The following is a 12,259-nucleotide window of genomic DNA, read 5'->3' as shown; positions in this document are numbered from 1 at the left end:
ACACACACACACACACACACACACACACACACACACACACACCACACACACACACACACACACACACACACACACACACACACACACACACACACACACACACACACACACACACACACACACACACACACACACACACACCCCTTAATGGACTGCCACTGGAAATCTAAGACCACATGTGGACCCTTTGTACACATAAGTTGATTTATAAGAAGAGGAAACTAAAAATAATTTGTTTTATTCATTTTCAAAGGATAAAGTTAGTGAGTTAAAGTGCTTTCTGTGGAAAAACTTCCATGTAAAAATGTTGTAATGAAATGTAACAGAGCAGATGTGACCGAAAAGTCTGAAATGTCTTCAACCTGCAAAGGTAACATGAACAGGCAGAGAACAGCTGTTTTGTCTACATTATGTCTTAAATTTTAGAGTGAAAAGTGTCGTCCATCATCAGTGAGATATCTTTCCTAGCAGCATCCCTTGCAGCTGCCTGATCCTGCTCTCCTGTGGCAGTGCAAGGCTTTTCTCTGCTTGCTCATCCTCAACCAGCAGCTGCTCGATGTAGCAGGAGGAGCCCAGCAGGATGTGGCCCGTAGCCTGCATGGAGAAGATGGTCCATCGCAGAGCCTCCCTGGATGCACAGTGTAGAGAAAGAAAGATAGAGTGAGTGGTCATAAAAACTAATTTATTTTCAACAGAGACAGTTAGTGGACACAAACAAACTTAATTTCAATACCTTTGGATCTGAATACGTTTGAGAATAATATCAGAGAAAAACGATTCATCATTCCGTGGGTATCCTCTTACAAAATTAGACTGACATGAACACCAGGTTAAAAAATGACTGAAAGGATATATACACAACCTCAGATGATCAGCTTTGATTGAATTACTATCATAAACAAACTTCAAATAAACAAACCTGACTGAAACTTTGTGACACAGCAGGAAACCAACAGATGTCATTAGGAATGACATAACCATTTAAAAAACGAGTCTCTGAAGCCTTTGTTCTTCACCTATTCGACTAACTTCTAACTAACTCTGCCAACCATGAATAAGGTTAGTTACCATTTCAATATTATTATTTCCGTATACTATTCATTTCAAAGCTTGATCCGTAAGGCAACTGGACTTGGTGGAAATTCTTGAAGACGTTTTAACCTCTCCTCCGAAAGTCTTCTTCAGTTCTGCAGCTTGATCTGAAGAAGCCTTTCAGAGGAGAGGGGAAAAATAATTCCTACCAAGTCCAGTTGCCTTAAAAATCAAGCTTTGAATTACTATGACCTGGATGACTGTGAACCTTCCCAGACCATTCATTTCCCTTTCGGTTCTTAACAATTCTGGAGAGCAATTCCATTAATTTTGGAGAGCAAAAAGGTATAAAATATTAAAAGAACAAAAATGAGTCTGCCTTTATTGTTGAGATTGTTAGGCTTTGAAATGTGAACCATCTAATGTGACAAGGATTTCTCCTTTTCCCTTCTTTTAGAAAACTGACATTCTCTCTTAGAATGAAACAATAACAAGAAAAATGATATTTGCTCTACAGAAATCTGGGTTGGATGGGAGCTATCTAAACTTGTATCAAACAAAATATATGCTTGCAGACATGATTCATTTACTTCAGTGTAAAGCAAACATGAGCATGACTGTGTTTAGTTGTATAGTTTTTTTGAGTGCGACAAGGTGTTGCTACAGCTGCTACCACTGGCAGTGGCCAGTTTATGTGAGCTAGGCATCGCAGCACATGGAATACAGTGTATTCTCAAATTCCTGCTGTGGTGGCGTAAATGATTTGTCATATTGGACAAATTTTTTTAGCCACACATGTTGCACTTTGCCGTGTCATTATATGAAGTGCCTCATCAGCACAGCAGGTCCTGGCAGATAAATACAATTTCTGTAGACTGCAAATTTCCCCTGAGATTCAATCCTGACAGATGTATGTTGCTATGAGGAACCAAAAAGCGTTGTCGAAAATTACATGCCATATTGAATCCATGAATCACAGACATTTTGAACCATTTCTTGATACCCAAGCCTTCATATGAGTACACAGATAAAGAGAAGAATTTAGACTTTCCAATTCAGGGGATGAAAGATTTGCAGACCATCAAAATCTGTTTTCATCAACATTTTACATAGTGCCTCTGCCCTTATGGAATTAGGGTTGTATACCTATAAATAAACATTGGTTACATAATCTTGTAAGTAAATTTGGCAGACTATTTTACTCACTTCAGCATTCTTTTGGCAGCATAACAGCGCAGGTCATAGGATAAGGAATAGGCGCCATACAGGGTCGCTTTCACATTCAAGCAGCCAATGAAATCATTGGGGTTGTTCTTGTAAAGGTCTAAGGTCAGCTTGGCCACATCTGTCCGGTGGTGCTGCTTGCACTCAGTAAGCTGATCTTTGAAGGGGCTGTTCTGCGGGGTGATAGAAAGAGAGACATGTCAGGTAAACAGGGTTTAGGCATCTTTAGATGTTCTGATTGTGACCAGGAAACTGTACCAAAGACACCACCTTTATCAGACAGTGAGATTGCAAATGAGAATGGCAAGTGCAAATGGGAAAGACAAGTGACAATGGCGTGAGGTCAGCGTGAGGTCACTAGAGTAAACATTTAGAGGAGACAAATCACTGCATGAATCAATTCATGTGGAAATTAATTGCTTTTGGCTCAAGACTATTCAAACATGATGATACCTTCAGGTGTGACATCAATATTCAACCTCAGCCCTTGAATTACAATCCTAAAAAAGAAGGAGGCAGAAAGTAATCTCTGGTGTCTGCCTTGTGATCTACTTTTTCACAATAACTGACATTGTTCACCCCATTCAGAAGAAAAGGACAAAATGAGTTGTCCGATTAGCAGTCAGTGGTTTTCTTCAGCCAGCAGAGCCTTACATCATTCATATTCATGATGCTGCATTAAAGAAACAGATATATCCCTATCTGTTCAGTCATAAAATCAATCAGCCACTGGTATAACAAAGGCTGAGTAAAGGTAGATGATGAAAATATTCTAAGTATCCCTGTATCATTGCAATTTTTGGCTCAAGAAGCTGATCAACAGTGTCGCCCAGTGGTAGATATGAAGAGTTTTGAGTGCTAGCATACTTGGTTTGGGGTCCACTTCTGGCCCTTCTCCAGCACCATGAGGACAGCATTTTCAGGCAGGGTCTGGAAGAACTCCTCAGTGTCCACACCTGTGCCGTCTTCATCCAACAGCAGAGCACTAACACACGGCACGCTGAACGAATCACTGGCCTGAGAGAACAGACAGACAATGACTCACCTCATGTCAGCCAGATGGACTTAAAGGTGGAGGAGTATTACCATCCCACATGTGTTAACTTTTACCAGCATGAGTTCAGAACGTGCAGAATGAAACAGATGGTGCTGTCATAAGTGAGTCTGTCTGAGGTAATTAAATCCTCATACAGTCTCTTTGCTTCAAGTTCTCTTAGAGTAAACATGTGATCATTCACCAACAACTAATTCACATAATCTGTCTCTTAACACTTTAAACCACCTCCTCACCTTGTTCATCAGGTCCTCCAGTGTGTCCGCCATGATGCCCTTCTTCACACTGCGGTCAGCATTAGTGACCCTGAAGGGCTTTGGCCGAGGACCCCGACCAGCCAGGAGCTGCTGGGTCATGGAGGCACTGGCTGAGACACTTGCAGCCACACACCTAAGGGGGGGGGGGGGGAGAGACAGAGAGAGAGAGAGAGAGAGAGAGAGAGAGAGAGAGAGAGAGAGAGAGAGAGAGAGAGAGAGAGAGAGAGAGAGAGAGAGAGAGAGAGAACTTTCTTTCTTTCTTTCTTTCTTTTATCAATGGAGCTGTTTTCTGATAGATTCTCCTATAAAATGCATTTACTTAAATCAAGCAAAAGGTTTGTCTTAAATCTAGATTATCCGTCTTCTACAAATAAGATCTCAGCTTGAAAAATGTATGAAATGTAAAATAAACCTTTTGATATATTTTGATTAAAATTGAGACCATCAAAAGGGGGCATGACTATTGCTTCTGATAGAGCAGTGCCCTTACTTGGAGAGGGAATTTGGAGTCAGAAGGCTGAGAGATTTCATGGCATACTCCATCTGAGGGATCGCCCACCTGTGATTGAAAGAAGCATCAGTTTAGCAATAGACAAAGAGCAGTGCATCATCTCCAGGAGAGAGCTTCATAATTAACAGGCTTCACAAAAAGAGCAAGAAAAGCTTTGAGAATGAAGCAGCATGACATTTTAAAAACAGACACATAAAAATAGAAATACCCTTACAGCTTTAAAAAGTTGGTGCTTCACCTGCTGTTGTCCTGAATATATTCCTGAAAGAGGTCACTTGAAAGTGCTGCTCTCTCTGAACTCTGTTTTCACGACTAAACCACTCTAATAATGCACACTCTCTTGTCTGGTTGCACTTTCTTGCACCACTTGGTCACTGAACTTTGTCCTGGTGACTGTTGAGCTAGCTGTAAGCCGTCAGCTTTGTTGTGTAATTCTTTATGAACACTCCCATTGGCCCTCTTCTGTGAAAACCTTGGATTACAGATTCCTCTATTCAGAAATCGTTCTTTTAAATTATCATCCAAAATAGATATGTCACCTAGACTGCTAAAATTCATTTTCTCACTCTTGTGTAGTTGTATGTAGCAAAATAGAATAGTTTTGGTTTAACCTACAAATGTTCGATGGTATGAGTCTATGTGGGCAGTTTTAATGGGACATACTTTCAACTGGGAATAAGAACAAAGAAAACCATGTGTGATAAGTAGATGATCTAGATTAGCTTGGAATGAGGTTAAAAACAAAAACATTTTTTCAATTCCTTGAGCTGCACAAGCTCCATTCATATAAACTCTGCTGTGTTGCTGTGGTGGCAGAAATTGCAATCAATATAACTAAAAGGCAGATGGGTAAATATACTTTTTAAAGACAAACTTAAAGGTTTATGATCAAATGAGTGAACTCTTTAGTAAAGTATTGCTTTCATGGCCTGAGGAGTGCAAATTTGTCACATTTGTCAGATTTCAACATGTTATTCTGTGTATCTATATAAAATGTAGTCTTGACCACAATCAAAATTGAAATATACAAACCAGACAAGGCACCATATTCTTCTCTAGGTTCTCATTGTTCAACAGGGAAGAAAGTACTGTTAGTTTAATACTAAACTACTCAGATTGCCAAATTCTGAGACATTTGTGAACATTTTGGCAGTTCTCTTGGTTTTGTTAGTGGGATTCATGTCACTGTCTAAGAGGTATGATTGCTTGAAAACTGAACATCTTGAGAATGATGATGGTCTGTCAGCTTATATAGAAAAGAAGTGACAACACCTTCCTCTGTTATCACTTCATCATGTTGTAAATCTAAAGCTAAAGGTTGTTGAGATCATACGTTTACACAGTTAGAAATATTCTAAACACAGATATTGATAAGATAGTATCTAACGTGATCCATTATTATTTAAAGATTTAGTTGGATGGAAATGTATCTTAAATTGAAAGACATCTGTGTTTGTTAAGACAACGAGACAAACACATTCAACAAAAGTAACTGCCCCGGCTTCTCTAATGCGTTTTAAAGATAAACAATAAAATCTATTAACAGGACAGTGGAGCACTCAAAGTCGAGAGGGTTAAAGGTAAAATACACGGACTTACTTCTCCCTTTGAGTTGCTGCTGTGAAAAGCCCCCACATGGGCGCTCTAATTAAAAACACCTGGTTGAGCTAGGACAGTCTGCTCTATTTCGTCTAATTCATTTGCTTCTATACCATCGCCAGCGTTTGAGAGGTAAAACCATGTAAAGCCATTCTGTCGAAAATGTCATGTGATATGAATCCATCCATCCATCCATTATCTTGACCGCTTATCCCATTAGGGGTCACGGGGGGCTGGAGCCTATCCCAGCTGGCTTTGGGCGGAAGGCAGGGTACACCCTGGACAGGTCGCCAACCTATCACAGGGCTAACATAGAGAGACAGACAACCATTCACGCACACACTCACACCTACGGGCAATTTTAGAGTGACCAATTAACCTGGTGAGCATGTTTTTGGACCGTGTGATATGAATATTTGACTTATTTATCCAAACGTTAAGCTAATATCACAGGTGCAGTCAGAGTGTGAAGGAGAAACAACGAGGACATCACGTGGACAAACGACTGAACTGCTGCTGTAGGCTTAAACTGGTAGGAAACACGCTCATGCGCAGGACAGTGGCTCACATACTCAATTTGAACATAATACCACATAAAAGGATAGGGTCCCACATTAAAAAGCTTGGTAATAAAAAAAAAAGCCAAACGATGATTAAAACAAAACGAACAAAAAACATAACCAAAACCAAGGCTATCTGTCCCATAAGTGGAGTCAAACTTTTTGTGATTGAGCAGTAAGGGTGCAGGGAATTGTTGGGGTTGCTTGGCAGCTTTCCATTTCCGGTCAAGGACTTGTTGTACTGAGGGATAGACATTAAGGATGGAATAAAATAAAAATCGTTTATCTGTTGTTGGGTATTAGTTTTAACCAGTGGTGGACAAAGTACTCAGCTTCATTACTTATGTCAAAGTATAGATACTCCTGGTCAAATATTACTCCAATACAAGTGAAAGTTGTTCAGTCAAATTATTACTTGAGTTAAAGTACTGAAGTACTTCATTTTAAATTTACTTGAGTATTCAAAGTACTTTTTAAAAAATCTCAAAACGTTGTGTTTTCACAAAGCATGAGTGCAGTCAAGACTATATAGTTTATTTAGAAACCATTACTTGAAATCTGTAAAAACTATATCATGGAATAAAAACAGACACTAAGTTATTTCAAGCACAGACAACTTAGATTGAAATGTTAATCTGGAGTTAAACAAATGTTACATAGCTCAACACGCTTTCTCAGGTTGGAGAGTGAATGTTTGTATGTTTGGGCAGAGTGGGAAACAGGGAGAACATTTCAAACCATACGTATCATTCTTCATTTCAAAAACCTCTAACACGGGCTGAAGATATGGACATGGATGCTCCGGTGGAGAATTATAGACATCATTACCACCTCTAAATGAACTGCCTGATCTGAGTGAAATTTGCTGTGTTTGATATACAGGTACGACTAAACCACTGAGACAAACAGACCTACACAAACACGTTTTACTGTCTTAGGGATCAGATTTCAGAAAAGAGAAGGAAACTCATGAGCTGACTTCAAAGCAAAAGTAGTGAGTAACTAGAGCATTGATAGAAATGTAGTGGAGTAAAAAGTACAATAATTGTCTTCTAAATGCAGTGGAGTAAAATTACTAAGTTTCCCCAAAAATGATACTCAAGTAAAATACAGATACTCAAAAAATTTACTTAAGTACAGTACTCAAGTAAATGTACTCTGTTACTGTCCACCACTGGTTTTAACTATAGGCTCATGCATCTGTTGTTCAAAGGCAATCTAGAGGAAGTGATGAATTTCAGCGATGATCCAATTACAGCTGTGCTCATGTTCATTTCAATTCAATACTAAGCCATTGCTTAAATACAATGTATCACGAGATTAGTAGGCTACCCCAAAGTTGTGCTTATGCAACAGCTAATGAGTACAATGCTTGACAGAGGCATTAGGAACAGCTTAAGTCCATGTTTATTTTCTGTCATTTCAGCAACTGTAGCAGAAAAAACACTTGTCAAGGCTCATCTGTGAAGCAAATTTTAACCCAAATTAAGAAGGCTAAATAAAGATGAAGATTTCTCAGAGGACTGCACTCATTAAATAAAACAGAGTGGCCTCCAGTGAAATGTTTGATAAACATGCCTTGTGATGATACGTTTCCCAGACTTTGAATCTTAATGGTGAATGATAACTTGACTAATCCCTCTCAAATGGGTACCTTTCCAAAGTAAGCAGGCATGGTAGTTTCCTTGGTGGTTCAGTGCCTGTGATATTTGCTGTAGTCCGAGGCCATTTTTCCTTGATAAAATTGTTACACACACTCTAATAATAATGTTAGCTTATCTATATTTGCGAGAATTGAAAAATACTTGAGTTACAGAGTTGCTAAACTGTATTGTCTTTGTAAATAAATAATTTCAAGTCACATCCAGTGTAATAAAGAATAAACTCAAATGTAATTCAGATGAGCGGTTTATTTCACTCTGTTGCTTCACATTTTCATGCTCACTGCAGGAGCACAGATGAATCATGCCACAGATATGAGACTAATGAAGAGCTGATAATAAATCAGACTCAAAATAGAAGCAAATTGTTTGGCAAATGCATCAAGTATTAGTTAACAAAGGTCTTTAGAAAGGGCCTGTTCTCCTCTCAGAGGTCAATATCCTGCCCACGCCTTTGTCCTGTTATCACATTTCAGACTGCGCTGTTGGTGACGCAGGCTTATGAGGCTCAGGCCCATTCATTTGTACTTTATGGGTTTACTGATGCTTGTAATTATACTAAGCACGCCTGATATCAATGCAGAATGAAATGACTTGAGAAAAAATAGGATTATAATATTGGATTTAATTGCACAACCTTTTCTGTGAACACATGCAAACACAAGAGAGAGCCTTCATAACCCAATCACAGTTTCTATCTTAGAGCGGTTTTTAATGTTTGAGACAAAAGACCAGCTTTATCTTACTTGTTAAATATTCTTTGCAATGGTGTTCATTTTTCAAATATTCTTTATTTGTATTTCTGTGTCAGGAGTCAGTCCATGTATAGTTGTATAAAAGTAAAACAGATCTAAGCTCTAAAAGACAGATACTGACCGCAGTGACTGTTTTCATCTGAACTGACTCTGTTTCTGATCAGGAGCCAGTGTGGGAAGTTATAAGGTAAGATTTTGTCCATCAAGCTGCTGAAGGCTCTTCTGATATTATTTCCTCTTGCCTATTCGTGCCATGAGTTCTGCATTGGCGGCTGCCTTGGTCCTCATGTCCTGGTTCTTTGCCAGGTCTATCAGGACACTGAGGATGCTCGTGGGAACATCAAGGGACAGGGCGAAGCGGGACCCCTGCTGGGCCTTCTTTGGTACCAGGAGGACTGGACGCGATGCTCGTACCCGTCGGTGCATAGCGTTATGCTCAGAGCGGAGCAAAGAGTTCAAAACATCACTGCGGTTCAGGATTTCGACAGCCAGCACATCCCTCTGTGTGTCTTCATCAAGTTTGGCAAGCGCAGGACTGCCCCTCACACACCAAGGCAGCAGCAGAGCCAGACAGAAACACACACGCACACTTCTCATGGTCAGGGGTTTGTCTGTAGGGAGACAAGAAGAACAATTCAGCCAGAGGCTCAAAGTTACACAACTGTGACACTGCAATGATCCTCTGCACTGTGGCCAAAGAGAACGGATTTAAAGCAACAAAACGTGATATTTCCTATTATTTTTTACATGGAAATTAATATCACAAGGAATATTCAGGTGAAATAGACCTTTTAGCTGTCTCTACCAATTTACAAATGAATCAATGAATGAAAGCATCCCTCAACTGGGCCGCTGATTTCAGATATTTTTGTGCCAAAAAAGAAATGAAAAACAAAGAAACTTTAACAATTATAACAAAGATGCACAAGAGGAATACAAAAAAAAAACATGAGGGCTTGGATGAGAGTCTCACCTAACTTGAAATGCATCATACATTTACATAACAATTTAAGTGTTTTAAGTATGTCTAAATGATAAATGATTTTCAAACCAGTAGCTTGTGTTAAAAAAAAAAAGACAATAAGGCAAGGAGAAACACTGAAAGAGTTGCTTAGTTTTCTGCAGAGCATAAACATCATCCAGTCTTCCTTTAAGGTACAAATTATCTGGTTAACTCTGATAAATTATGTTAACTGTAAAAATTGATAAATGTGTTCAAATGTATAATTCAAATCAATACTTACTCAATGTCACCACTGTGGAGAGTTGGAAACTTGACAAAAGGCACTTCTCCCTCTTGTCTACCGCAGGGCTCTGGCTATGATGTCTTGTCTCTGAAATCCTGTTTTCCTGTGTTCTCTGTCTCCCAGCTTCTTGTTCTCCTTGTTCTAGTGGTGGATCGACCTGTGTGGCACACAGCCAAGATGTTCAACTGGACTCTTGCCTGCTCGTCCTCAAACTCGTATTTATCTACGTCTGTCTTCGGTGTGACACAGCCCCTTCCCCTCTCTGTTGTATCTTTTACATCTCAACACCCTATCACCCTCCCCTCATTTCATCTCATTTCCTCCACACTCATTGCAGTCTTTCTCTTTCTAAAAATAACACAATGGTAATCACAATAGTTTTTCTTTAATGAATCGGATGGTTGCCCCAGTCTGCAGTAAAAACACAACTGAAATCCAGCATCTCCATTCAAAAGTTAAGTATCAGGGTGCATCAAAATATAAAACTGATTCATCCTCCTATCATGAGGGTTAAAATAATGGATATAGGTTAACATTTAGATATATGTTAGAACTGTCTGTAATGAACAGAATCACTGATACTTATTGATATTGTCATAGGTTACTGTTAGACTTATAGGTATGGAAATGGAATGTCCTTTATAAACACAGCGTAACAACACATAAGAACCAAAGCTAACACCCTGTTTCTGCAACTACCAGGTATTCCTGCTGTTTTAGGGTAATCCTGACTCTGCTGGTACGCCTGCAGACTTCAGTGCCCCTCAACAAAGACTCTCCAGGTCTCTGAACTCTACTTGAAGGAGTGTTCTTCCCAAAAGGTATGACGTTATTGTATGTCTTGTTAACATTGGTAGAGAGCCAATGTCTAATATTAATCAGCACTGATGATATCAGAAAATACAAAAAAAGCTGTTCTGCATGAGAGAGCAGGCCTACATCTACCACTTCACTGTGACGGTGACTGAATAATACAGGGAGCGTTAAGTGGGAGCAGCGGGTCATTAAATTGTGTTAGAAAGAGAGTGAAAGTTTTAAAATGAGATCATGTCTTTTGTAATTAATGATGTTACATAAAAGCATTAGCTACTTTGCTCATTGTATCAAAATGTTGAAGATCAAACAGCCTGTACTCTGTTCAAATTGATTGCAGATACTGCATGTGCATGTGGGTATTAATTTGGAGTTTTGCAATGTTTGAAAGTGGAAAGAAAAATAGGTAAATCACTGCGAGTATCTTTGTTTTCACTTACAGGGAACATTATGTATCAGTGCACAAATCTTTCTATTTACAGAACACAGAGGAGCAAAGGAAGAGGTGCTAGGAGGTAAGAGGGGGGAGGAATTATCGAGAAAGTCCTCACAAGAAGGAGGAGGAAGAGACTGTCAGGCTCAGGAGGAAGGGCTGAAAAAGACGAAGCTTACCTCGTCCTCTGACTCACTTCCATTCCAGCCCATCAAGGGACTTTTCCTCATCTCACTAATGATACATGAATGTGAAAGTTACAGCCTTATTATGAGAGTTAGGCCCTCAGGGGCCCTCACGATTAAGAATTGTCTTAGTTACCCTAAAAATAAACAAACCCAGGTCACACAAAGGTCATCCAGCTTCAAATACAGCTGTCCTGACTTGGGTCGTAAATAACTTTGATGGTTAGTGTCACTGATACAGCATGATGCAGGCCTACACATGCATGTAAGATGAAATCATCTCCGTGATGCAAGATACAACACAGTGTACATGTCACAGCAGGTTGTGGTTATTATTCAAGCAGCCTACTGACGTAGGTCCTGGATGTTATAAATTCAACATGAGCACTATACATACATGAGCATCTCATCACAATTACATTGATTAGTGACATCAGTCTGATAGTTCTGCATGTTCAAATGGAAATAGAAACCAAGTCTAAAGATGCAAACAAAATAACTGTCACAGCATTTGGTTGTGAGTACAGTTTGGAAAATATGTACGTCCTTAAAGATATGCTCCCTTCTGATTGGAAATCATCATCACTGAGGAAGGTGTAGATAATCTTTAACATAGTACAATTAGAAAGGATCTTAGTCCAATACATGTTGTCGGCGCACACTCAAATGTTGTGCTGACAAGCTCAGCAGTGTCCAGTTTTCACTGGACTACAACATCATACCTGCTTACTGGAAATTTTCCATAGTGGTCCCTGTTCCAAAGATGACTAATCCTTAACATCTACTGTAAATGATTTCAGACCAGTTACACTTACATCAGCAAATGTGAAAACCTTTGAAAAGCTTCATCCCCGATTGTTGGGGGATACTGCAATTTACCCACCAACCATTTTCCATATTATGTGATCTCAGTGGTTATGCTTAGTTT

At 39.4% G+C, this 12,259-nt stretch overlaps 1 protein-coding gene and 1 long non-coding RNA gene across 3 annotated transcripts; one reads left to right on the top strand and one right to left on the bottom strand.

The window, feature by feature from the left end:
• Window positions 1-222: 222 nt before the first annotated feature.
• Window positions 223-5,899, bottom strand: cidec (cell death inducing DFFA like effector c). The gene is made up of 6 exons (XM_034691650.1): window positions 5,678-5,899; window positions 4,058-4,126; window positions 3,547-3,700; window positions 3,124-3,273; window positions 2,239-2,429; window positions 223-628 (listed from the first exon to the last, which is right to left on the bottom strand). The coding sequence occupies exons 1-6, from the start codon at window positions 5,713-5,715 to the stop codon at window positions 448-450; spliced, it is 783 nt and encodes a 260-aa protein (XP_034547541.1). The 5' UTR covers window positions 5,716-5,899; the 3' UTR covers window positions 223-447.
• A 220-nt stretch (window positions 5,900-6,119) lies between these two features.
• Window positions 6,120-11,981, top strand: LOC117818685. 2 transcript variants are annotated; one of them, XR_004632384.1, is made up of 5 exons: window positions 6,120-6,209; window positions 10,024-10,167; window positions 10,311-10,354; window positions 10,603-10,721; window positions 11,196-11,981. It is a non-coding gene; the product is annotated as an uncharacterized LOC117818685 (long non-coding RNA). The 2 variants fall into 2 exon arrangements; XR_004632383.1 differs by lacking the exon at window positions 10,311-10,354 and having other exon boundaries at window positions 10,024-10,138.
• Window positions 11,982-12,259: the final 278 nt, after the last annotated feature.

This window comes from Notolabrus celidotus, chromosome 1 (genome assembly GCF_009762535.1).
Source record: "Notolabrus celidotus isolate fNotCel1 chromosome 1, fNotCel1.pri, whole genome shotgun sequence".
Taxonomy (NCBI): Eukaryota; Metazoa; Chordata; class Actinopteri; order Labriformes; family Labridae; genus Notolabrus; species Notolabrus celidotus.
Note: the sequence above shows the minus strand (reverse complement) of the source record. Positions and strands in the feature narration are given on the sequence as shown.